Source organism: Tribolium madens, unplaced genomic scaffold (assembly GCF_015345945.1).
Source record: "Tribolium madens isolate multiple individuals breed KSU strain unplaced genomic scaffold, Tmad_KSU_1.1 Scaffold_3;HRSCAF=73;Tcas5.2_LG2, whole genome shotgun sequence".
Taxonomy (NCBI): domain Eukaryota; kingdom Metazoa; phylum Arthropoda; class Insecta; order Coleoptera; family Tenebrionidae; genus Tribolium; species Tribolium madens.
In genome coordinates this window covers 5,377,484-5,402,908 of record NW_025401006.1, presented here as the reverse complement: position 1 = coordinate 5,402,908, position 25,425 = coordinate 5,377,484, and the positions used below count along the sequence as shown (strand labels likewise).

The window sequence follows — 25,425 nt, the reverse complement described above, 5'->3', positions numbered from 1 at the left end:
CTTTGCATATGACATAATTTACAATTTTTTATCTCTGCAAAATCGCCTAAAACCATCGTTGACTATTTTATTATTAGCAAAAACAAATTACGCTTCCTTGTTGTTATTCACGTGTAATTACCGTTAACGTGAGTTATCATGAATAAAAAGTTTTAATTGAATATATTTTTTAATTGATATTGCAATCACTACTATTACTACATTTTTATTGTCTTTAAACGTGTTTATGAGTTGAGCTGAAAATCATTAGCACACATTTTGCAACAGAAAAGAATGATTAAAATTACAATCGGAAAAATAACACAATCAATTTCAAATAATTTAAATATGAGTGGTCATTAAAACAGCTATTTATTGTTGGTTTTACGCTTAATTATAGGCACATGAAAACAATTTTTTATTACAAAGTTTTATTTCAAAGATATCTTCATAACACATTCACTTTTAATAATTTATTGTCTGTTTTCAACTTGTTTTTTATTTTTATGGCACTGTGGCGTGAATACTGTTATTAGGTATCAATTAAAAAAAATAAAAATATCTGCCTAATTGTTATTATTCAAATTTTACACTAATTGCATGGGAAACAATAAGGAAGTAATAATTAATTCGATGGGTAGCTGGTATTGTGTAATAAATAATAATGCAAACAAGTTTTTTCTTATGTTATTTGTTTAGATTTTAAAGATTTTCAAAAAAAATTAAATGAGATTTATGAATCACATTTTATAGTTTGAATTATGCTTATCTAAATTCATTGAATCACTTAGATCGAATTTAGTTGTCGCGGTTTATAGTCTTATTATTTATTTACACACCTTAATTGTGAAAGAAAAGATTTTTACGTTATTTGTTTATTATTAATTTACAACGGGCTTTACACAAATCTCTTTATTTTAGTTCACTTTTAATATAAAAACCGTTTAAATGAGCCAAGCAGAAATAAAATTCCACTCAATTAAAACGCATCAAGATGGTTAATTTTGCATTGATTTTTATTTTTTCTCTAACAGTTGTTGGTTTGAGGGCCAACATTTGTGGCGAAGTTTTCGGTATGTTGTTTACACTTTTAATTTTTTTAATAAGTTAGGTTAATTTTCAGAAAGAGGGGTAGTAGATGATGAAATAAAGCAACAAATTGTGAACAAACACAACGAGTTGCACTCTCTTGTTGTGTCAGGACTAGTGCCAGGCCAGCCTAAAGGGAAAAATCTGAAAACTTTGGTAAGTCAAAGCACGAAGTGAAATTCTCATTTTTAATTTTTCTCAAGGGCTGGGATGATCGATTAGCGGCCTCGGCACAAGAAGCGGCCAACAGTTGTGTTGTAAATTTTCAGGAAGTTCATGACGGTAGCACAAATTGCTGTAAAAATTATTGTTTATTGAATATTTTCTGCTCGTTTTAACAAAGTTGGTCAGAATATTATAGGTTGGCGTAGTACTGGGAAGAAAGATGGACCCGATTTTCTGCCCATGATTGAATCTTGGTTCAGTCAATATTCCAGAGTAACATATCCGAACACCCTAACTGGAGGTTTTTACGGTCAAGTGAGTATTTATTAACATTTTTTTTCGTTTGCAAGTAAAAATTTTAGATTGTTTGGAACGAAACTCAATACATCGGTTGTGGGTATATTCACTTCCGGAAAACACCCAAGGATTGGTATGAGAAAATCTACTTTTGCCATTACGGACCTGGGTAAAACATATATATTTCTATTTTATTGTGGACGAAATTGAATGTTTTTATTATTAGGGGCAACATTCCTTACGTTCCCCCGTACGAGAAAGCATAAGCACCGATTTTCTTGATATTATTGTAAAATATTCATTGTCACAAATAAAACAGTTTAAAAATCATATGTTGTTTCTTGAGATCAGTCCTACAAATAATAACTTAGATGTCACCTCTCTAGCCAGTTCTAAGATGTATCACCGGAAGAATTTGTCGCTTGTATACAGACCATCCTCAATGGAAAGCCGTTCAAATAAGTCTTCAAACGAAAAAAAAAATGAATTTTTAAGATAAACAGTAAACAAATTAGTATTTTTACAATTGAATGTTGTTCCTGAATTAAATCAGTACCTGACACACACAGTAACACAGTTTTCATCTCATTTTGAGTATTTGTGACGGATTGCAAACTTCAATAGTTTTAATTTTTTTATGAAAAAACATATAAAACAAATTGCATGAAAAAATACAGTAACATAAGTAGGTAATATACAATATGCCAAAAATAAATCAAAAAATTCTTTCGTACAGTTTTTTTATAAAAAAATAAAATGGTCGAAAATAGAGGTTTTTTAAATTTATTTTTAAACATGGACAAAATATTTTAAATTAATATTAAGGGTGTCAGAAGTCGCGTTCTCTGGACTTTCAAGTAAGATAAGATACCAGATACATGTAAAAAATTTTGACATATATTTTTTACCATTTGACATTTTTTTATGTTTATTTAATGATACTGATGACCTTGTATACGTTTTTTTTATAATTATTTAGAACAGATACATAAATTTTGCGAATAAAAGCCACAAATAAACAATTACAATTTAGGATACTGCTTCCTTTTGTCCTCTTTTATAGCCTGTAGTAAAAAACTTGGAAAATTATTTTTCCGACAGAAATAGAGTCAAAGTGCAACATTTAAGTTCTTATAATTTCGAAACTTTTATAGATAGAATTTTTTTAACTTTTTTTCCATGTTCCTGTTATCGTACCTTACATGTCATTTTTCTCTGGGGTGCGAGTTTTGACGCACCTTATATCTGCACCTCAGAGCAAAACAGTATTAACCACCAAAACAGAAATTTTTCTGGAGAACGCTTTTAGCACTAAAATTTTGTTTGGGTGTCTGTTATATTCATAATAAATAATTAAATATTTAAAAACAGGAAAAACTGGAGTTTATACTATTTTACTCTGTCGTATAGATATAATATTGCTGCTAAGACCATGATATTTTTTTTCAGAATTTTTTTTACGATTTATTTTTTTATTCAGTATTTAAAAATACTAAATATAATACACACAAGTCTGCAGCTATCTGCCAGCTGAAATTGAGCAAATTTCAGTGGTTGAGTCAGCTCGACTGAAGATGGCGGGAGCGCTCCTGAAAATCTTTCAGTCGAATTAAATGAATAAATAATTGAAACGACAATTTAGTGTAAGGGAGACGGTTGAAAAAATGAAATTGATATTCCATTTGAAATAACAATTTATTTGTACTTGAAACATAAGATTGGTGAAATAAATAATTTTTCTATTTATTTAACTAAATTGTACTTGTAATTGTTAACCCACATATGTGTAATATTCGTAGAGGAAATTGTTGTCGTAATGGTGATTGTCATCGTGACTGCCTAATTTATCTGCAAAAAGAAATTAAAATTTTTGTGTATCTAAAAATGATAATTACCACAAAGACCAGGATAGGTTCTGGATTCAATTAATCCGTGACTGCTACAACTCGGATAACCTTTCTCATACGGCACCTCACCTTGTACATTTCCGCTATTAGACACAAATGAATCGTTTGATAATTTATTATCGACATAACTCACCTAGGACCGTAATTACAGACATATTTTTTCGTGTACCTTTTCCCATCCAAATAATAAACAAAACCGCAACCAACACTCACGCTTTCCGCCCAAACCATCTGAAAATAAAAAAGGTTCGTGTAATTTCTAAGCCGGAGATAAAGAAAGATTGAAAGTTGATTTAAAACCGTATTTCTGCTTTTATAAAAGATGGAACATCTTTTGTTTCAATAATATTTTAGCAATAAAACTGAGACAGTCCGAAAAGGAATTCGATATTTTCTCCAACAATGAAAGTCCCAGCGGATGAGAGATGGCATTATTGGAAAATAAGCACTCACGTTGAAATGTTTGCCTTGCAGAGGCAGCGATACATTCGCCAAAACCATCAAAATTATTTAAATTTTTCGATTTAATGAAGACATTAATGTATTATGGTAATGTTATTGGACATTTCACCTGTGTATAATGACCCGTCTTTCCACCTCTGAATCCATTAAAATTATAAAACCTATTCTCCTCGAACCATTTCGAAATAGCGTCCCCGATCCAATCCGCTTGCGACTCGTAATAGTTTACAGGGGCTCTTGTTGACCATTTTGTGGCGATGTTTTGGCCGACATAATGGTGACCTCGGTGCCGGTTGGGGTCGTGCACGTACGAAGAACATTGCATGGCCCATTGTTGAGCTTTAGCGGCCAGTTCCTCGCTCCAAATCTATGAAAAAATTGCAGGAATTTATACCTTGAAGGGTTGTTTATACCATTTTTGCCATGTTTTGAGCCGGGGGTTGGTTGGCGATTTGCCCCAAAGCCACCACTTGGCGAGCGCGGTTGTGGGCATCGAGTATGATGGTTTTGTCGTATTGGGTGATTCCCGCATCTGTAAAACAAAAAAACTGTATCGATTTTTGAAAGTTTATATTCAAAAAATGAAGACAAATTCATAAAAAACGCCTAGTTTTCGAAATCTTATTTATTGTTTTTTGGGATTGTAGATAACTGGAATTATTAATTTATTGTTATTACAAGATTAAATAGAAATATTTTATTTCACAATTTTTATGTTTTTTTATTTATAAAAAACAAATTCGTAATTCAGCTCTACTGTTTTATTACTTTGTTATTAAACATGATTGTGAAATATAATTAAGTAAATATTTTTTCAAATTTGTGTAAAATCTAAAGTAATTGGTTTTTATACATTATTATAATTCTTACAATTTTTACAACAATCCTTACGTTAATTCATTCATAGTTTTTTTAGCGAATGCTATATTTGCCAGTGAATATTTCGAAAACTATTTCATATACAATTTTTTAGAAACATTTTTCTTCTTAACGCTAACCGTCTTAGTGCCCCTTTGAATCTCGCTTTTTTCGAAAGACAAAAATGATTCCTGACCATGCCTAACTATTTCGAGTTCATTCGCACACATTTATCTCGTAATCCTCTTTAATAATTCACTTTTATTATATATTGATTTGCAAACACTCTAGTAAATCAATCACATTAGACCGAGTTTTATAACGTATTTTTTTTAAGATTTTTACAATATTTTTTTTATTAATTTGCGATTAGATTTTTAATGTTGTTTATGTTTTTTTGTATAAAAGGAATTGTTTTCAATGAGAGTAAACAGAAATATTTTTTGTCATTTAATTCAGTTGAAAATGGCTAATTTTGCTTTAATTGTTTTCGCAATCTTTGCCTCACCCATCGTGAGAGCTGATGATTGTGGTCAAATTTTTGGTAAGTGTTACATTCAAACCTAAAGTTTTTCAGCAATGAAAAAATTTCAGTGAAGGGTTTAACTAATGAAGAAAAACAGTTGATTGTCAATAAACACAATGAGATTCGATCTTGGATTATGCAAGGCACAGTACCAGGTCAGCCAAAAGGCAAAAATTTAAATATTGTTGTAAGTAGGAGAATTTGTAGATTTTTAGATTTTTTTGCTTTTTTTAATTTAAGGAGTGGGATGATTACTTGGCTTCTGAGGCTCAAAAAATTAGTGAAACGTGCGCTATGAAACATCTTCCTGTGAAAGATGGTAACAGTGTTTTCTCTAATTATTTTTTTCTGTTATAAATGATTGCAGATCGATTTTATGTTGGCCAAAATATAGCAGCTTGGAGTAGTACTGCTTCAAATAATGATTCTAATCTGGAAGCCCTTATTATGATGTGGTATAACGAATATCCAAAATTTATTTATCCAAATCTTTCTAGTGATTCTGGACATTACACTCAAGTGGGTTTTTTAGTTTACTTTTCTACTTTTTAATTAAAATTTTAGGTAATTTGGGATAAAACTCAGTATATTGGTTGTGGATACACATACTATCGAAAAAGTGTAAACGATTGGTATGACAAACTTTTTGTGTGCAATTACGGTCCTGGGTAAATAATTCTAGCAAAATGATAACATTTATTACTTTTTTGGGTTTCAGAGGGAATATTGTGGGAGTAGCTCCCTACGAGAAAGCATGAATAGACTGGACTTGGGGTTTGTTATGTTGTACAGTTATAAACTTTACAAAATGAAAATAAATAAATACATATTACGAATATATATACAATTACTTTTGTGTTTTTTTTTAAAACTATTTTTTTGTTGAAATTGATATTTTATAAAGAGTTTTGTACCATGCAGGAAAATATAAGGCAAAAGTCATGTTATCCAAGTGTTAGCTAGTACTTTGCTTAAATTAGCAGAATTTGATACTTTTTTATTTCTAAGTAATGAAATGTATATCTATGAATTTATTATAGTTTTTAATATAATCTTTTTTAATTACTTTAATTACTTGCTTAATTTTTGTCGGTGTCCTAGAAAAAACAAATCAAAATATATTTTAAGTATGTTTTATTTAAAAAAAACGCGAATATAAACCATTAAATATTATTAACTACTAGTGATCTAATCACAGACCAATAGCGAAGTAACTATTAGTCCAACGAATGTGTTTAGATAACTACTTTTACTATTTTATCATTTCGCGAAAATATCTTTTTCATATGGTTTTTATTAATAACGACAGCAAGCAATGAAAAAATTGTCTTCATTGTAAATAATGCTTTAGGTATACAGGGAGCGGCCAAATTATGGCATGATATTATTTATTAAAACTGAAAATATTTTGTCTGGACAAAAATGCTCGAACAGGCTAATTTTCTTCTTAAAAATACAAAATTCTCAACTTTATTTAAAACTGTATGTTTGTTTTTTGTTGATATTATTCCACTTTTTTGGTATTTTTTTTTTGAAAAACTATGTCTTATTTAATATTTTGGGGTTGTCGTTTTGACAATTAAAAGATTTATCGAATTGGCTAAAAATTAGGGGATTTTATTTAAAAAAATGTCGATAACGTCATTACCCAAAAACCAAAAAGTGTAAAATCAAGTTGAAAATTGTGTATTTTTTAAAAAGAACTGTTCGAGCATGTTTGCTAAAACAAAATATTTTCAGTTTTAATAAGATTATTCCATAATTTTGCCGCTCACTGTATATTTTTTATTCACAATTAACACAATATAAAAGTCAGGTATAACGTATTGTGACGTTAATACTTATAATTACCCACAACATACGAGTGTTTTATGCATAATGAAGCGTTAGAGTAAAAGTAATAGAATTTGTTCAGTTATTTATTAATATTAGTATAAACGAATTCACATCAAATCAAGTGACTAAATCACGAATGCGACATGCAGTTTATTTAAAATAAACTTCTAAGTTTCGCTGAGCTTTCACACAATTATTCGTAAATTATGATAATTTTGGTTTCAAACAAGAGTTGATTGTGGATAAAATTTATGTTTTTATCTCGTTTTAACCGTTTAAGAAAATTAAATGCTTTATTTGTTTCGCTTTTAAACTTTCTTGCGTGGATAAAACACCTCCTACAACATTAATAACTAATAATTGCTGATTACTGTAAAAATAATATTCACAGACATTTTCACATTTTGTAGAATAATAAATATATTACATAAACAAATATATTAAATAAATATGATTTTGGAAAACTGGTTTTGCGCTGCTCTCTGGTAGAAATTAACCATCAACATTTTTAGCTTCTCTCTATATTCGGGGTCATTATCTTCTTATCAGTCGACGTAGATTTCATTCATTTTTCCTCATTGTTGTACCTAATTGTATACCTCGTAATCCCCCTAATCTTTATTATATTTTGAATTAAACCCTTAAAATAAATTAATCATATTATTTAGATCGAATTTTAAGGACGTAATTTGTATTGTTGTTTATTTATTTACGTCTGTTATTCGTAAAAAAGATTTATCTTTTATTTATTATTACTTTACGACTAGATTTGTGCAAATCCCTAAAAATCTTTTGTCTTATTTTTGTATATAAAGTCTTGTTTTAATAAAACTGAACAGAAACAAAATAATTTCTGTCATTTAATCCAGATCAAAATGGTTACTTTTGCTTTAATTGTCTTTGCAATTTTTGCTGTAACCATCGCTAGAGCTGATGATTGTGGTCAAATTTTTGGTAAGTGTAAACATACAAACTATAGATTTTTTAACAATAAGTAAATTTTAGTAAAGGGTTTAACCAATGAAGAAAAACAGTTGATTGTTAATAAACACAATGAAATTCGATCTTGGGTTGTGCAAGGTAAAGTGCCGGGACAACCAAAGGGCAAAAACATCAACGTTATAGTAAGTGGGAGAACTTTTTGAAATACTTTTTACTAACTATTTCAAGGGTTGGGATGACTATTTGGCTTCTGAGGCTCAAAAAATTAGTGAAACCTGCGTTATGAAACATCTCCCTGTGAAAGATGGTAACAGTGTTTTCCTTAATTACTTTTTTTCTGTTATAAATGATTGCAGATCGATTTTATGTTGGCCAAAATTTAGCAGCTTTGAGTGGTACTGCTCCAAATAATAGTTCTCCTCTGGAACTCTTTATTATGATGTGGTATAATGAATATCCAAAATTTATTTATCCAAATTTTTCTGGCGCTGGACATTACACTCAAGTGGGTTTTTTAGTTTACTTTTCTTCTTTTCATTTCAAATTTTAGGTAATTTGGGATAAAACTCAGTACGTTGGTTGTGGATACACATACTATCGAAAAAGTGTAAACGATTGGTATGACAAACTTTTTGTGTGCAATTACGGTCCTGGGTAAATAACTCTTAGCAAATTGATAACGTTTATTCCTTTTTTGGGTTTCAGGGGGAATATTGTGGGAGTAGCTCCCTACGAAAAAGCATAAATTAACTGAATTATTTTTATTTGTTATGTTACGAGTACAAAATTATAAAATAAAATAAAACTTTAAGTATGATGTTTGTGTTTATTCTTCTAAAACGTCATTATTTGGGGGGGGGGGGACACGGGGTCATCATCTTTTTATCAATCACTTTAGGTATCGTTATTTCTTTCTTATCATTATTATATCTGATTGTTTTTTATTATGTTTTTAATTGTAAACTCTTAAATAAATGAACCATAATAAATCGAATTTTGTCAATATAGTCGTTATAATTGGCTTTTGTTTTATTCTTGCATAAAAGGATTTACTTTGATGAAAGTAAGCAGAAACAATTTTTTCTCATACATATAATACTGATCAAAATGGTTACCTTTTCTTTAATTATCAGCCTTATAGTGTGTTTCTTAACTATCACTAGAGCTGATGATTGTGGCGAAATTTTTGGTAAGTGTTTGCATCCAAATTTTAAATTTCTCAACAATAATAACAGCAAAGGGTTTAACTGACGAAGAAAAACAGTTGATTGTTAATAAACACAATGAGATTCGATCTTGGATTGTGCAAGGCAAAGTACCAGATCAACCAAAAGGCAAAAACCTCTATATTATCGTAAGTAAGAATTTTTTGAATTATCTTTCATTCATTTTTTCAAGGGATGGGACGATGATCTGGCTTCTGAGGCCCAAAAAATTAGTGAAAGTTGCGTAGAAAAACACGTTCCTGTAAAAGATGGTAAACGTGTTTTACTTAATTATTTTTTTTATTGTCAGTGATTTTAGATCGGTTTTCTGTTGGTCAAAATTTAGCATCTCATTGGAATAGTAATGGTCCAAACAATGATTCCTACGCAGAACGCTTTTTTATGAATTGGTATGAAGAATACGCAAAATTCAATTATCCAAAATTTTCTATTGATTCTGGACATTATACTCAAGTGAGTTTTTCACTTTGCTTTTATTTTTTCATTTAGGATTTTAGGTAATTTGGGACAAAACGCAATATGTTGGTTGCGGATACACTTATTATCGAAAAAACCCAAAGGATCCGTTTCGCAAATTTCTAGTGTGCAATTATGGTCCTGGGTAAATGATTTCAACCAAATTTATAAGATTTTGTAATTGTTTCGATTTTAGGGGCAATGTTTTGGGAGTACCTCCATATGAAAAAGCGTGAATAGTCAACTACACCATTTTTTGTTGTGTTGTACAACTTTGCAAAATTAAGTAAAGAATTTAAAAAAATGTGTTTGTTACTCAGCTCCAATAATCAAAACTAAACGACATTAAAATTATATTTTATTATCATATTTTTTTCTGCTCAAGTCCGGTTCAACGCAGGAGTCAGCGAACGCAAGTAGTATTAAACTGTGAAATTTACATCCAGTTGTTGGGTAGCACATCCTGTATATAGTTATCAATAAAATTAAATTAAATATTTGAGTGAGAAATTCCAACCTAAAAGAATTTTAAAGTAAAAACTTCAATGTTGTTGTTAGTATTTTTTCAATTTCAAACCAAATCTAACCTTGGTCAAGATGTGTGTTTTTTAATTAAAATAAACTATTGTCACATGAAAAATTAACGTTGATTTTATTTTATGCTTTTAAAAAACAAATATGTAATTCGTTCTAAATCTACTTTTTAATTTTCGATTATTTTATTACAAAAATATCGGATAGAAGTAATAGCAAATAATTAATGCCTAAGCAAGCGTAGCGCTTTTTAGTTGGTTTGATTTTAAATATTTTAATAGATAAATAAAAAAAAGGATCAAGGGAAATTATATTTCTTGGTTTTATTTGTTGAATCGCCTGGCCTCATTCTTTCTTATGTTTATTATATTTGCTTTGTTATTCTTCCAATCATATATTTTTATTACATACCTTTACAGGGGTAATCGAATGTTGGCAACACATTTCTTAATAATTTATTACTTTTAAAGCAATTAATATTTTACTGACAGGAGCTACAAGTAAAATTGTGTTTTTTGCAAATCCGGTTCTAAGCAGGATTCCTGCCGCTCATTTTCTCTCGAGTGGTAATAAAGTGATGTCATTTAAATCCAGCTTGAAAATACCAAAAGTCATTGTATTTCCTCGCGTTTTTGCTTGATTTATTGTCAGTGTTTGCGTCTTATTTGTGTAAGAATCTTCGTCGACAGAAATATCTCCGGCAGCTATGTGTCTGTTATTCAACTCTGGTGCGTCGCTTTGATATGCAAATACCTCGGTTGTTCTTCCTCGGGTCAATAGTGGCATAGGTGTCAGGTCTTCGTCGACAAATCGTTAAATAGCGCGATAATTTGTTGATTTACTGACATCTTAATTCGGTCATAATGAATCTATCAATCATGCAAATAAAAGACATTTCAAGAAACCTCAACGCATCATTAATTTTCATCATGACAGTCTGGTATTTAACTTAATAGTCTATTAAATTGTTGGCTAATTTAACACGCCGCTGCTGATGGACTCATCATAAGCTAATTCGAAAAATACTTACGTAAAAGCGTCCTTCCGCCACAGGACAATGCCGTTGATAACGAATCGATGATAACGACCAGAAGGAAGCCCAATTTGCTCATTTTCGGTCTACTCTGGAAAAATTGCGAATTAGTGAATTATTAAAGCACTACAATTGCAATACACAATGCACTACAATTTACAAACTACCAAACAAACACGCTGCAAAATTGGTTTCAGAATTAATTTAACTGGGAACTAAAGTGAAACTTCCGAACGCATTTAATTTTATGTAGCATTCCACCTTCTATCTAATTTTTTTACTATTTTTATACTTATAGGGTAATTTGAAACAGAACGAAGTCCAGCTTAATTATTCAATTTTCAAAACTTGTCCGGATGTCAATACAAAATTGAAGCATTTTGTTTCTTTTTGCATATTTTTAGAAATTTTTTCATTTATAGCTCCCTGAATGTGTTACACAAAAACTAAGACATCTAGAAATATATTTTTTTACTATCGCAAAGAAGAAGGTACAAGATATAATGTTGTAACATTTTTTAGTGTGTTGCATTTGCAAAGATAAAAAATGAAGGCGTTTGTTAAAAGTTCAATAACTTAAAGAAATTAAATGGAACACTCTATTTATTGTGTTCGCATTTCAAAGATGATTAAATTGTCTTTCTAAAATTATTTACTTTTAGGTGTAATCAATAACTGAAAAGATATTTAACGTTAAACATAAAAAATACTATTGTTTCAGTAGTCAAAAAGTGCACAGTTGCACAAGAGATGGAAGAAATATTACTTAATAATCACATTTGTGTTAAACTGAATCCATTATTATTTATTTTTACAATAAAGTAATTTGAATTTCAGTCTTTATAACGACTTTTACAATATCTGGGTAAATCAACAGATAAGTGATCCGTGGTGGAATTATTATGGTTGCCATAGTATCAACAATGCTCAAATATTGATAGGCATTATTGTTGCTACAATTAATATTGAATGTTAAATATCTTTTCATTTATCAACTCTAGACATTAAAAGTGTATTTTTTAAATAGACAACTTATCAATCTTTTAGATGCAAAAATAAAAAATAGAGTGTTCTATTTAATTTTTTTAAGTTTAAGTTTAAGTTATTTAACTTTTAACAAACATCTTTATTTTTTAATCTTTACAAATGCAAAACACTAAAAAATTGCTACAGCTTTAAATTCTTTACAGAAGGAAGAAAAAATTTGTTCTAGCTATCTTAGTTTTTGTGTAATAAAGTATTAAAAAGTGCATGTTTTCGTCAAAAAAAGTCTTATTTCTAAAACAAGGCGAAATCGACTAATAAAAGTTTAGCGTAAAAACATTGTTTTAAAAGGCTACAGCCAAAAATGCCAATAAATATACGGTGTTTTATTTAAAAAACACAAGTTTGTATGTTTGTAACTTATTTTTGGGACATGGTGTATGTTTGAAAATAATTTTAGGTGATGCACTAGATTAATGTCTATCGATTTCCTATACAATTTTTCTTAAATTTTACCATTTAAAGGTTACTAATGGACTTTTTCAACTCGCTGGGACACTCTGTGTATTAGATTTCTTGCTAAAAATTCATTTCGTTTTGACGAGTATCCATCTGAGGTGCCCACATCATATTGCTGCATAATGCATTAATGACACATATTACACCGAATGGAGGTGGTTGTACGTGTTTCATAGGCAAAAATAAACCTTATGAATTGAATAGAGTAATGAAAAGCTGGAATTATATCGAGAAGCATGGAACTATTTGAAATCCAGACTTTATGAGTCCTAAAGTCAATATTCCAGACACGAATCTCTCTCTTAACCATGTTACGTTGTGAAAATTGAATCCAGTAACGATAGCATCGTTGGAGAGAGCAGCTCATTTTAGGAAACTGCCAGCCTGCTGAGATGCACAGACGCCCCGTCGACTGCGGACGAATATTGCAAACTAAACAACCAAACGGAATCACATAAATTATTTATTACAGGGTGTGTATCGCACATAAACATCGAACGATTTGGGTACAGAGATGAATATACGTTTTCCATCAAAAATTTATTCCAAAAGAAATAAACTTCGCAAACGACGATTTAAATACAAAATTCGGTCGTAGCGATGAAAACGCGATGGCCTACGAGTGATTTATGATACAAAATTAGAACATTGCGATCTAGGAGTTGTCGCACTAAAAAGTATTGAACGAAAGTGTACTTAAAACTGTTTGTAATTGTAGAGTTACAAAGTAGATACTTTTTTACTTTGGAAAAATGCAAAAATCATTTGTCATATATGGAAAATTTGGTTGAAAAAAAGAAAAACTTGTAATAGATTGGTAAATAAATAATTAACTGATTTAAACCATTTAAACTTTTACAACTCTAGAAGTAATACTAATAATGTGTTAGAAAGCAAGTTTACTTTATACCAAATTTATTTCAAATATGAAAATTTGAAATGCAAAAATTCATTTTTTCAATTTTGATATACAGGGTTATTCATAAATATGAAGCAATATTTAAACCTCAAAAATGACCTATAAAATGATGTTAATTTTTATAATAACGCGTGTCCGATCTCTATTGATAAGAATTTTACAGCCCTCGGAATGTGGGTATGGAAATTTGTTTTTTTTTGTAATAACTTTGGAACCATTTGACCAAGTATTATATAATTTAGAATAGTTACTTGCGAGAACATAGCCTTTAGACTAGTAGTTACGAAAACCGGATGCATTTACTCAATTTCCGGTTTCAGCAGTTGCAGGTCACATTTTCTGTGTTTTTTCGTTTTTTTTTGGTCTCTTAACACTATTTTTTTATTGATTAAATCTAAAGAGTAATCAATTTTGAATAAAAAACGCATAACCTTTTATACCACTAAAATGGACCGTTTTAAAGATATTTTAATTTAAAGTGAGAACTGCACAACGCTGAGAATGAAAAATATGAATTTTGAATAAGCGGTATCCACGGCAACCAAAGACCATGGTCACATAAATCCTCTGTTAACTTTGACGATAAATTTTTGTGATTTTTTTATGAATTAATTGCTACGAGATCTATTTAGATTTATTCTAAGTTACGTTTGGAGTTTGAGGTAAACTCTTTTATTAAATATTTTCGATTACTCGTCTAATAATCGTCCAATCTCAAGTTGACAGATGCCTGACAGCAAAATATGTGACCATGGTCATTTGTTCCCTTGGATATCACTCATTCAAAATTCATACTTTTTGATTTCAGCGTTGTGCAGTCCTCAGTTTAAATTAAAATATCTTTGAAACGGTTCATTTTAGGGGTATTAAAGGTTTGCGTTTTTTATTCGCAATTGATTACTCTATCGATTTAGGCAATAAAAAATTGGTGTTAAGAGACCAAAAAAATGGAAAAACACAGAAAATGACCTGCAACTGCTGTAACCGGAAATTGAGTAGATGTATCCTGTTTTCGTGACTACCAGTTCAAAAGGTATGTTGTCACAAGGAAATGTTCCAAATTTTATAATAATTGGTCAAATAGTTCCAAAGTTATTACAAAAAAATCAGATTTCCATACCCACATTTCGAGGACTGTAAAATTATTATCAGTAGAGATAGGACATGAGTTATTATTTAAATTAACATCATTTTATAGGTCATTTTTGAGGTTCAAATATTGCTTTATATTTATGAATAACCCTGTAGGTAATAAAATATTACAAAAGTATATTTCATTTACACAATAAACGTCTTTAGTTTACAAGATTTACGTTGTTTATAACTTTTATTTAAAGTCAATGTAGTAATATGTCGGGTCGGGAAATTTACATTACATCTCGTGGTCAGAAAATACTTTATGAAGGATTACAAATGTCAGAAACTTTCTTTGTGTGTACAACTTTGACAGAAAAGCAGATATTTTATTATTTAAAGAAATGTTATTGTGAATAAAATAGTATACAAATCTCGGTGGCAATATTATTATCTCTTGGGATTTATCCAATCTCGAGGCTGCGCCTCTCATTTAGATATCTGAGTCCTCGGGGTAATGACATATTTCCCACTTCGGATGTAATCTACTATTAAATGTGCATATAGTTACAGCCAAAAACATACACTGGTAACTGCGTTTGCGTTTTGTAACTTTATCCACATTTAAGTTAATTAATTCCAACATACTTATAACTTGTAATCAAGACTCAATTTGTTATTGTCCCAAGTTTTAGGGTCGGCGCCAAAATAAATATCTCTAATTGATTAAAAAAAAAAAGAATTTTGATAGTGTAAAACAGTGTTTTTTAAAGTGGGGGTCGCGACCCTTGGGGGCCTCTACAAGAGGGTCGCAGAGGATCGCAGAGGATCGCAAAGTGTCAGTAGAAAACAAAAACAAAATAAAAAAAAAGAAAATGTTAATCAAAAGACACTTATTGCATCAAACTAGTTAACAAAAGTACCAAAATTTTTAAAAATACCGATGAGTCACATTAATATTATAATATGAAGTGTGCGCCTGTGCTACTGTCGTATCGCTTTTCCATGGAAGCGTTTGAAGGAACATAAATAAAATTAAAATACAATTAAAACATCTATAATAAAACACAGGTTAGGAACAGCGGAAGGTAGGGGGTCGCAAAATATTTTTACGTACTAAGGGGGTCGCACCATGAAAAAGATTGAAAAACACTGGTGTAAACGTTAGAAGATTAAATATACTTTAATTTGATGTTTTGATATTGAACAAAATTTTTGCGTATGGCAGTGAGACTTTAAAAATTAAACTTGGAGAAATTTTTTTTTTATTTAACTGGAATATTTTCTACATAACAAAATTCTTTGAATTTTTTCTGTGGTATTTTTTAAATAGAATAATGATAAAGTTGATAAGTTTTGAGTAATTAACATTTTAATAATGAAAATCTGAAACTTGGAATAATTTATGGAGAGGTTTGCGGTAATTAATCAGGCCAGATTTTTTTGACAAAAGAAAAGGTCCGTAATGACGTACCAGAATTTTCGATTTTCAATATTAAAATGTTAATAACTTAAAATCAACTTTTATATTATTCAATTTTTACTGTTACCATTATAAAAAATCTAGGAATTCTATCATGTAAGAAAGATTGCACACAATTTTTTTTTCAAATTTGATTTTTAGGGTCTCACTGACATACGCCAAAAATTTTGAACAATATTAAAGCATGAAATTTTAGTCTATATAATCCTCTATCGTTTGCACTAGCAAAATTTTTTTTAATTAATTAGAAGTATTTATTTTTGTGACGGCCTTAAAACTTAGAACAATCAGCACATTTGTAAAAAAAAATGGGTCCAGTTTACAGCTATGCAGGGTATTTTTTTTAAAACGAGACACTTTTAGAAAATCACAAGACAGGTTAATTTTTATTTACAGGGACACACTTTTTAGTGTACTTTTAAAAGTTATAGTATCAACCACTCTGTAATACAAACAACCCTTAAATTTTAAATGGCACCACCTCTTTTGTGATACCTCACATTTTATTTTGACCAGAAATTCGGCTGTGTGTTTTCGTAATTTTTATTTACATTACGCAGAACAAGATCCAGCAGAACAAATTAAGTTTATGGATAGCCCTGAAATGTCGTCTGCGTTGATTGGGGGTAATCAAATGCCAAAAAATTATAGATTGACCTGTCTTCACTTTTTTAATTTTTTCCACACATGCAATACTATTATTAACAGTGATATTTCTTGTATCTTTATGTGTTTTCGAAAAAATCGCTTTATACCAGAATGGTGCTTTTTATTTCATACAAGATAGATTAAATTTTACAAAACTAGCTAATAAAATGCCAAAATAAGATGCCAGATTGAACACCAATTGAGAAATCTTTTCTCTCTAATTTTGGACAATTGTGATAAATGTAGTTATTTTCCTTGTCGGCAAAAAATTGGCATAATTTGCATCCAGTTGCACAAAATTTAAATTAGTGTTTGTTCTTAATTTAAAATTATCTAGTTAAATTGCGAATAATCAGCTCCGACTTCACTTAATTAATTCCATTGAATAACAATTAAATCTGGTTACTTAATCATAAATTAAACCTATTGTTATACAAATATTCTATTTAACACTCAATTTATCAAACCAATGACCACAACGCAAAGAAGAGCATTTTCTGGCAAGTTTCTTTCAGCCGACGTTAATTAAAAATTCAAATTGGAACTCCAATGCAAATATTTTTTCTTAATTAATTTTAATCACTTTACTTACATATTTGAATCTACAATCGGAAACTTTACACTGATTTTAAAGTAGCGTAAAACTTTTCACTTTCGCACTTTTTGCGTGTTTTTCTGCCGATAACCAGGAATTCAACAAAACGTGCAAATTATTTATTTGCTTTGGTTTCCATGTCGAGACACTTGTTAACACATACGCATTTTATTTATTCTAATGAAAAGTTGAATGAATTATTTTCTAAATTGTGGTTTTACTCACCGATAGTGGAGAAGGTTGTCCTGAAAATCACATAAATAAACTGAAACACCGTCACAAAATTCTGATAAAACTCTTTCGGAGTAACTATATGTCGTTCGATAAATTGCAGAGTATGCTGTCGCCAATCTGTCTGCTTCGTGTGAGTTCACTCAAGATATCAAACTTGTTCTGAACTTATATACCGATAAGTATGAGCATAACTTAGAGCAAGGACGCTGAGGAGCTAATATTCTGTGTTAAAGTGGCGCGTGACTTAATTTTTTTCGGGAATTGGACTCGTGCATCAACCAACTCGAAGTTTAGGATTTCATAATGGAGCTTCTAATTTAATTAAAGTGGAATCCTCAACACATTTCGAAATAACTTGTTTGTAAATGACCCGCAGAGATGAGTTGCTGCGACAAACGCATTCAAACCCATCGAATTGGTTATAAATAAAAAAATCGTTGTCTTTGAGATAAATATTTATTTCTTCGGCCTTTGGTCCGTGCATATTTCGAGAGAAACAGGTTAAACCCAACTGTTGGTACTAAGATTGCGTCAATTGATCACAGTGTCGGAAGCCAAGTGTGTTAATAATTTAAGACTTGATCGGGAGAAATTCGCAACTTCGCCGGAAATGGTACACGAAGGTGAGGAAGCTATCGGAAATTTCCTTCCAACACGGGAAAATTATTTTAATTTCGATTGGTTTCACTTTTTCTATTACATGGCTTTGCTCTTTAGTGAAAAACACAAACTCCCACGGGGGAGATTAATTGATTTTTCTTTATTTCGCACGTGGAGGCTTAAGTGCTTGAGCAAATATGACAGCGGACGAGTGGAAATGATTTTGCAACTTATTGTAAATATTTTCACGAAAAATACTACGAATTGCGATGACAATAAATGTGACGATTTTAACATTTTTATGGGGTGCAATGAAACCGAAAAGTGCTTTTCAAAATCAATTTACATCTAAAGGATTTAAATTTGTTTAAGATCATTCAGATCAATTCTTTCTGTTGATCTGTTGATTTTTTTTAATGTTTAGAAGTCTATATATGTTATTTTTTTCTCTGATACAAGTACTTTGCGGATTTAAAAACTGTTATTTAAAAATGGAATGGAATAATGGAATGAAATTCAGATCTTTGAAAAACAATTTTTTTTCTTTTTAATTAGAGTATTGTATTTTAATGCATTCATAGAGATACTATTCCAAATTTCAGTTCTTATGTATGGTCATTTAACAATTTTTTCATTAGACTCTGACACATACAGCTAAAAAAGATACATAGACAAAATGAATAAAAATTATGGAATCATGTGTTTGTATTTTTAATCATTTGTCTTCGGAAAATAATAATTATTAAAAATTAAAGTGCTATAAACATCTAATCGTTTTTTGAGAATGAAATTTTGTTTTGTTTTTATTTTTATTTATTATGCCATTTTTTTTAAAATGGTAACTTATAGGTGTATGAATTTTTTTTTAATAAAAATGGTAAAAAATGTAAGTAACCGTAATCTTAAGATTATAGCTTTTATAAAGAAGGGTTTTATAGTGGGTTGACATTTGAAAAAAAAATTTTTGAGGAACTCAAAAACAACAAAATTTAGAAAAATTTTTTTTGAGAACGTTCATATTTTTCACATTTTTTGTGAATATATTATAAGTACAGAGTTTTGTGTCATTACTTCTGAAGCAGATTGTACATATTTTGGACTGATATTTTCACAAAAATTATTTTACAAATTTTTTACTACTTTTTTTTAGTAAGGAGGAGGATTTAAAAAGATTTGGAAAGTAAAAACATGTATTAGAATCAAAGAAATTTGTAAAAATGTAAGAAACGTTGAAATACACATAAAAAACTGTATGTAAAAATGTTACCTGAAACTGAAGCGGAGAGACGTGAGAAATGAAATTGTAAATAGTATAAAATTATTTTAAATATTTAAAGAAATTGTTGATAAAACTTAATAGTATATACAACCAAGAGGTCAGATTATCTGACCGCGAGGCGCAGTCTCGAGGTTATATGTAGCTTGAGGGTGTAATGAATTTCCCACGTAAAAACACAGACGTAAAATTATGAAAACGTAGCAGTTAGTTATAAATTAGTGATATTTAGTTTACGTGATAATTGATAATAATGTATTACTTTTCTTAAGTAATTAAAAAAGTCAAAACGTAAGAACAACTTACGAACGCAAGCGTAAAAACGCTGGAATTTAAGGAAAACATTTGTGGTAAATATAATAAAAAAATTGAAAATATAAAAATCTAAACTTTAAAAATATAACCTTAACTTTGAACTTGAAGGCAAAGAATTGTACAAATTTAAAATTTTGGCAACATGAACTAAAAAAATAATCTGTGTAGTTGAAATTTATTTACAATAAATTAAAAATCGATTGTAAACAGCATAATAGCAAAAGTACATCGACAAATATGTTTTTGAACTTGAAAGCTAAAAGTTTAAGGATGTGAAACTTAGAACAAGCAGTAATTTGGAAATGTTAATTTGATTGTTTAAATTATATTAATTATTATTAAATTATCCAGTGAGTTGCAAAATTATGGAATAATCTTATTAAAACGGAAAATATTTTGTGTTGGACAAAAAGCTCAAACAGGTCAGTTTTCTTTTTAAAAAATATACAATATTCAACTTGATTTAAAATTTTGCACTTTTTAGTTTTTGAGTAATCACATCATCGACATTTTTTCTAAATAAAAACCCTAATTTTTTTAGCCAATTCTATAGATAATTTAAGTATCGAAATGGCAACATCAAAAATAATATTTAAAAAAATACCAAAGAAATGAAATAATATCAACAAAAAACAAACATACAATTTTAAATCAAGTTGACAATTTTGGATTTTTTTGAAAAGAAAATTGACCTGTTCGACCATTTTTGTCAAAACAAAATATTCTCAGTTTTAATAAATGAGATTATTCCATAATTTTGCCGTTCACTGTATTATTATTATTAAAATGGTAAGGGAGATACCTGGGCCAATATTTGCAACTCTCTCCAATGAAAAAAAACTCATTGATTTCGGGTAATTATCGTATAATCTGTTAAAGCATCACTTAAAAAGTGTGCTTATTCAGCACTTCATTATTATTCCGCAACACAATTTGGATTTTCAAATACATAAATTGAATTATAGCGAAATAACTTGTCAACTGTTGGGATTTGAATAGAAACTATTTTAAAATGCAAATTCGCAGTCGCATTGTCACATAAAATCCATAAAGTATGAGGTGATTGTGTCTGAAAATAAATGTCCATTTGAAAAATATTAGATTTAAGTAGAATTTGCTGTTATGCCAAAGAATTTGATTTTTATTGCCAGATTTAAACGCGAGCTTTATTACTCGCCTCAACAATGTTGAAAAATAGTTGCGAAATTATCAAATCCGTTAAATATTTCACCGTTTTGTGGTAGAATGAAAGCTCGTGTGGTTAAATCGGGCAAACGCGCAGAACAAACATCAATTTCTCTCAATTGTTTAAGAAAGTGCCGAATGCCGTATTGTCTCCAGACAAAGCCCAAGGCGTGAAAGAAAGTCCGGCGTGTCATTTCTTAAGTATTGTCAACGCAAGTCCGGTTTATTATTGGAGATCCTGATCACGTCCGGGGAGTCATCTAATAATCTAGCGGTTAACGTATTGATTTGTTTGAAGTCGATGGTCACAGTTTAATGGTGACCTGTGGATGGGTCGAGGTCAACGAGGCCTCGCCGATTCCGTGGTTCACCTGATCACCAATCGAGCTTTCTTTGATTTGCGCATCGCAGGATCGACGGACCCCCGGAAACAAAATCATTCCGGATTGAAAGGAGGAGACAGAGCGAGTGTCGATCGAGTGGATTTGTGCCAGGAACGGACACTGATGAATTTCGCCGGAGGTGGAGGAGGAGGGACGAGTGAAAAACTACCGTTTGGAGAGGTTTAAAAGGATATATCAGAGAGTGTGCAAAGGTTTTAAACGACCCAAGATTTATTCGAAAAAACAGAGAAAGAAAACCATTTGAAAAGTTACGATCTTTAATTTAATTTGATTTTTAGTGCCTTTTAATTTTCTGACTAGTTCATAAAAGTTTTTGCCGCTCATTTAATGATTTTGCAAACAAATAAACCTTTTATCTCTATTTTTTTCTGTCTCTTATTTGCGTTTCAATCATTTCATTAATTATAATTTTAATAAAGCAATTGTCTTTTCACGAATTTTATTATTAGTTTAATTAAAAATATGGCATTTATTACAGCGAATAATAAATAAACAAGCTTTGCTAATAGAAATAGCTCGTAACACTATTTTTTATTGATTTCTACTTCGCTTTTTTACAGTTATATTAAAATAAGTATTAAAAATTTATTAAATATACAGGCTGTTTCGACTAAACCCCACATAAGAGTTGTAACAGTGAAGTTTATCTAAAATTTTGATTAAAAATTAATATAATTGTTTAGATCCTGCGTAATGAAAATATTTTCAAGATGGCAGGACTTCCGGTTACACCGGAAATGGGTCTCAACTTTGTCATTTTAAATAGAAATTTTTGTTTTTTATTGCGTTTTTGGATTACTCAAGTGATTTTGAGAGAGTTTTAATGAGACTCCTTATACCTAAATTTAACCGTTTTTGAAATATTTAGACTTTTATGAATTTTTTTTTGCATCTTTTTCTCCACAAATCGATAACTCTCCCATTTTTAATTGTTTTGAAATCGTATTAGGGCATATGAAAAAAAAGATTAGATCTTTTTATTTGTGCATTTATAATTGGAAAAATAATTAACAAACCTCCAAAATTTAAGGTTACGTTTGGGAAAATTCAAACACCAGTAACTGAATTTTTTCAAATGGAAGGCCCCGATTTTTTTTCAACTAAATTAAAGAGAATTTAATTCTGCTTACATTCCCTATACCTAAATTTAATGATTTTCAAGTTATTTTGGCTTTTTTTACAATGGAAGAAATTCATTAGTATCCATAGTTTGCCATGAAAATGTTTCTCACTAAAATAACGCCATTTTTTTTCACAATTGTGTTATCTTTTATTAAATTTATTTAATTTATTAATTAACTTTAATATTTTATTTTTTCTTATTTCTATGACAACCTATGCTAAAGTAGCTATGGCAAATGAATTTCTCACAATTTCAAAAAAAGTTACTATAACTTGAAAACTATCAAACATAGGTATAGGGAATGTTAATACAGATCGAAGTATAACTAAATTCTCTAGTAAAGAAAAAATTGGGGTGTTTTATTTAGAAAAATTGAGTTAAGGGAATTTGAATTTTCCTAAACGTAACCTTACATTTTGGCGGGTTGTTAATTATTTTTTCAATTATAAATACATCAAAGGAAAGATCTAACTTTTCTTTCACGCATACTTAAATACGGTTTCAATATAATAAAAAAATGGTAGAGTTATTGATTTTTGAATAGGAAGATTTAAATCCAATTTTTTTTTTAAGGTTTAAACAATCCGAAAACGGTTACGGTAACTTAGATATAGGAAAGGCTAATAAAAATTTTCTCAAAATGACTTAAGTAATCCAAAAACGCAATAAAAAATGTAACTTTTTTTTTAAATAACAAAGTTGATATCTACTTCCCGTGTAACAGGAAGTGCCGCCATCTTGAAAATATTTTTATTGAGCAGTACCTAACCGATTATGGCTATAAACAAAATTTTAGATAAATATCATTATTAGAACTTTCAATACTTCTAATGTGGGTTTTAGCCGGAACAGCCTGTATATTTCCGGTAGGTCAACTGGAGCGTATTTAGCTATTCATGTGAGTTTTTGTCCTTGATAGCAAATTTTGGACGTTGAGAGAATTAATTTTGTACAACCACGTGTTAGCCTCAACACTATTTGGCAATATTTTTCAAGCAAATCGTAGAAAATAATGTAAATAACTCTATTGACAGAAGGTAATGGATTCTTCTAATTACATTAAAAGTGGACTCGTAGTTAAATGTCAAAATAAATTGTGTTTTTTATTAGAAATGTAAATATTTTTCACAGTTTGCGTACGACAGCGTTTATTAATTAAGTAAAAATTTTAGTTAAACTTAAGGTTAGTCGGATGAATTTCTTGCGATTTTCCTTAAACTCGATTCGTTAGCTTGAGGCACTGCCACTTTAAATCAATTCTTCCGTAATTTTGCGTTTTAACTGAAACTCAAGCGGCCACAAACTGATAAATCTCTTGCACAAAACTCCAATTATCGGATGACAAAAGGGTGTAGAAAAGTGAATCCTTCATTTAAAATGTCAAGATTGTACAAAATTGAATCGATCAAGGTTTGCTAACCTTTGTCCAAGGTAATCTTATTCCAACTTGGGACAAATAACAATAGCTACTTGCAACGAAGAATCCACATTTTCGATTTTGCCGATTTAAACGGTCAAGGCCTCTGCCATCAACTGTGCCAATGTCAGAGATTCGGAAGCTGATCACTAATTACGGTAATTATCGACGATTTATTACACTTTGTGTGCAGTTCAAGGCGACTGTGTCGTCACGATTTAATTTTGTCAATTTAATTAAAAAGCGAATTATGCGACCTATATATCTAGCAAAGTGCTCGTAGATCACCCCCTTTTCTAATAAAACTGCCCGCACGCAGTCTATTACCCATTCAGATTAATTATTTTCAAGTGATTTATCGATTCGATCGAAATTTGCAAATTGCGGATTTTACTGTTTCAAGCGAGTCGAGGCTAAAGGTCAGGTCACTGTTTCATTATCGATGCATTTCCGATTTGTGAACGTAAATATAATAAAGTCAGATCAATTAAAACAATACAATAGGTGATTCGCAGGAAAGAAAGTGGGTTGAAGGGTGGGACGCTTCCCCACAACAAGCGATTAATTAATGTTTAACCACTCGCTACCTCCGAAATGGAACAATAAACTCACAGAGTTGTACTTACCTGAATACAGTTTCTACATGTCTAGACAACTTTTTTGACAAAAATTTTAGCTTCTCTTCTAGAAAAGTTAATGGTTTATTGACGTGTAGCATTTATTGTTTTCTGAACAATCATACTTTGTTTTTGTCAAATTACACTTTTTTGTTTAAATGTGCTTACATTAACCTAGATTGTTCTACATTTTTTTGGTAAACAACACAGTTTTGTAAAGTTTAAGATCACAAATTGTTCTGACATATTTACTAACTCTGTTTAATAATCACTCCAAACTGCAATTAAACATTTAAATCGCGTTAGCAATCAATAACAGGCAGTTAAATTGCTTGTACTTACATGTCTCTCGTATTGTACAAGGCGGAAATAAAAATGATTAACTAGCAGTTTAAGTGGTTACACGTTCGGAATAGATATCTATTAGGTCAGTTCGAATCTCGTGAAAAGTTTACTTTCTTTCTTCTCGACAAGTAGCATCAGGTGCTTTTAACTTGCAATACTGTAACAGTTACTTAAAAAAGCAGTCAGAACGACGTTAAACTTCCACTTTAGGGAATTTTTATCTCGCCAGTCCATTTTTGAGCAACTTTTAAAATTAAAGTACAAAAGTTGAAGCGAAGAGAATGAAAACTTGTTTCGTTATCGGAATCAAACTGACGATCGAGTCGTAATTCACTGGCTCAAGAAGGATTCTTAGCGAGGCGCCGAATTTTAAGAAA

At 30.0% G+C, this 25,425-nt stretch overlaps 5 protein-coding genes across 11 annotated transcripts; 4 read left to right on the top strand and 1 right to left on the bottom strand.

Annotated features, from left to right (window-relative positions):
- Window positions 1-805: 805 nt before the first annotated feature.
- LOC123007823 (venom allergen 3-like) lies at window positions 806-1,860 on the top strand. Its single transcript, XM_044403283.1, has 5 exons — window positions 806-1,052; window positions 1,103-1,224; window positions 1,420-1,548; window positions 1,596-1,699; window positions 1,757-1,860. The coding sequence occupies exons 1-5, from the start codon at window positions 974-976 to the stop codon at window positions 1,794-1,796; spliced, it is 474 nt and encodes a 157-aa protein (XP_044259218.1). The 5' UTR covers window positions 806-973; the 3' UTR covers window positions 1,797-1,860.
- A 1,352-nt stretch (window positions 1,861-3,212) lies between these two features.
- On the bottom strand, window positions 3,213-24,819 carry LOC123007818 (venom allergen 5-like). 6 transcript variants are annotated; one of them, XM_044403269.1, is made up of 7 exons: window positions 24,713-24,819; window positions 11,308-11,396; window positions 4,313-4,431; window positions 4,009-4,266; window positions 3,571-3,668; window positions 3,426-3,520; window positions 3,213-3,378 (listed from the first exon to the last, which is right to left on the bottom strand). In XM_044403269.1, exons 1-7 carry the CDS (start codon window positions 24,802-24,804, stop codon window positions 3,302-3,304), a joined length of 828 nt encoding a protein of 275 aa, XP_044259204.1. In that variant the 5' UTR covers window positions 24,805-24,819; the 3' UTR covers window positions 3,213-3,301. The 6 variants fall into 6 exon arrangements, with proteins under 6 accessions (XP_044259204.1, XP_044259205.1, XP_044259206.1 ...); XM_044403270.1 differs by lacking the exon at window positions 24,713-24,819 and adding an exon at window positions 17,758-17,911 and having other exon boundaries at window positions 11,308-11,401; XM_044403271.1 differs by lacking the exon at window positions 24,713-24,819 and adding an exon at window positions 17,758-17,911.
- On the top strand, window positions 5,190-6,221 carry LOC123007821 (venom allergen 3-like). Its single transcript, XM_044403280.1, has 6 exons — window positions 5,190-5,301; window positions 5,352-5,470; window positions 5,524-5,602; window positions 5,651-5,802; window positions 5,848-5,951; window positions 6,002-6,221. Exons 1-6 carry the CDS (start codon window positions 5,223-5,225, stop codon window positions 6,039-6,041), a joined length of 573 nt encoding a protein of 190 aa, XP_044259215.1. The 5' UTR covers window positions 5,190-5,222; the 3' UTR covers window positions 6,042-6,221.
- LOC123007822 (venom allergen 5-like) lies at window positions 7,942-8,878 on the top strand. Its single transcript, XM_044403281.1, has 6 exons — window positions 7,942-8,073; window positions 8,125-8,243; window positions 8,290-8,368; window positions 8,418-8,566; window positions 8,612-8,715; window positions 8,767-8,878. Exons 1-6 carry the CDS (start codon window positions 7,995-7,997, stop codon window positions 8,804-8,806), a joined length of 570 nt encoding a protein of 189 aa, XP_044259216.1. The 5' UTR covers window positions 7,942-7,994; the 3' UTR covers window positions 8,807-8,878.
- Window positions 9,119-10,186, top strand: LOC123007819 (venom allergen 3-like). Of its 2 annotated transcripts, none has more exons than XM_044403276.1 (6): window positions 9,119-9,250; window positions 9,297-9,415; window positions 9,460-9,538; window positions 9,586-9,740; window positions 9,785-9,888; window positions 9,940-10,179. In XM_044403276.1, the coding sequence occupies exons 1-6, from the start codon at window positions 9,169-9,171 to the stop codon at window positions 9,977-9,979; spliced, it is 579 nt and encodes a 192-aa protein (XP_044259211.1). In that variant the 5' UTR covers window positions 9,119-9,168; the 3' UTR covers window positions 9,980-10,179. The 2 variants fall into 2 exon arrangements, with proteins under 2 accessions (XP_044259211.1, XP_044259212.1); XM_044403277.1 differs by having other exon boundaries at window positions 9,127-9,250; window positions 9,302-9,415; window positions 9,940-10,186.
- Window positions 24,820-25,425: the final 606 nt, after the last annotated feature.

What these genes read in the sequence shown, in the direction of transcription:
- LOC123007819 (XM_044403276.1), top strand. Translation starts at nt 9,169, where the DNA reads ATGGTTACCTTTTCTTTAATTATCAGCCTTATAGTGTGTTTCTTAACT. An exon ending in GCAAAAACCTCTATATTATC is followed by an intron (nt 9,416 to 9,459) that starts GTAAGTAAGAAT and finishes CATTTTTTCAAG; the next exon opens with GGATGGGACGATGATCTGGC. An exon ending in ATTCTGGACATTATACTCAA is followed by an intron (nt 9,741 to 9,784) that starts GTGAGTTTTTCA and finishes TTAGGATTTTAG; the next exon opens with GTAATTTGGGACAAAACGCA.
- LOC123007818 (XM_044403269.1), bottom strand. Translation starts at nt 24,804, where the DNA reads ATGCTACACGTCAATAAACCATTAACTTTTCTAGAAGAGAAGCTAAAA. An exon ending in TGGCGGAAGGACGCTTTTAC is followed by an intron (nt 4,432 to 11,307) that starts GTAAGTATTTTT and finishes TTTGTTTTACAG; the next exon opens with ATGCGGGAATCACCCAATAC. An exon ending in CTCAAAACATGGCAAAAATG is followed by an intron (nt 4,267 to 4,312) that starts GTATAAACAACC and finishes ATTTTTTCATAG; the next exon opens with ATTTGGAGCGAGGAACTGGC.
- LOC123007821 (XM_044403280.1), top strand. Translation starts at nt 5,223, where the DNA reads ATGGCTAATTTTGCTTTAATTGTTTTCGCAATCTTTGCCTCACCCATC. An exon ending in TGATTGTGGTCAAATTTTTG is followed by an intron (nt 5,302 to 5,351) that starts GTAAGTGTTACA and finishes AAAAAATTTCAG; the next exon opens with TGAAGGGTTTAACTAATGAA. An exon ending in GCAAAAATTTAAATATTGTT is followed by an intron (nt 5,471 to 5,523) that starts GTAAGTAGGAGA and finishes TTTTAATTTAAG; the next exon opens with GAGTGGGATGATTACTTGGC.
- LOC123007823 (XM_044403283.1), top strand. Translation starts at nt 974, where the DNA reads ATGGTTAATTTTGCATTGATTTTTATTTTTTCTCTAACAGTTGTTGGT. An exon ending in GGAAAAATCTGAAAACTTTG is followed by an intron (nt 1,225 to 1,419) that starts GTAAGTCAAAGC and finishes AAAGTTGGTCAG; the next exon opens with AATATTATAGGTTGGCGTAG. An exon ending in TTTTGCCATTACGGACCTGG is followed by an intron (nt 1,700 to 1,756) that starts GTAAAACATATA and finishes TTTTATTATTAG; the next exon opens with GGGCAACATTCCTTACGTTC.
- LOC123007822 (XM_044403281.1), top strand. Translation starts at nt 7,995, where the DNA reads ATGGTTACTTTTGCTTTAATTGTCTTTGCAATTTTTGCTGTAACCATC. An exon ending in TGATTGTGGTCAAATTTTTG is followed by an intron (nt 8,074 to 8,124) that starts GTAAGTGTAAAC and finishes AGTAAATTTTAG; the next exon opens with TAAAGGGTTTAACCAATGAA. An exon ending in GCAAAAACATCAACGTTATA is followed by an intron (nt 8,244 to 8,289) that starts GTAAGTGGGAGA and finishes AACTATTTCAAG; the next exon opens with GGTTGGGATGACTATTTGGC.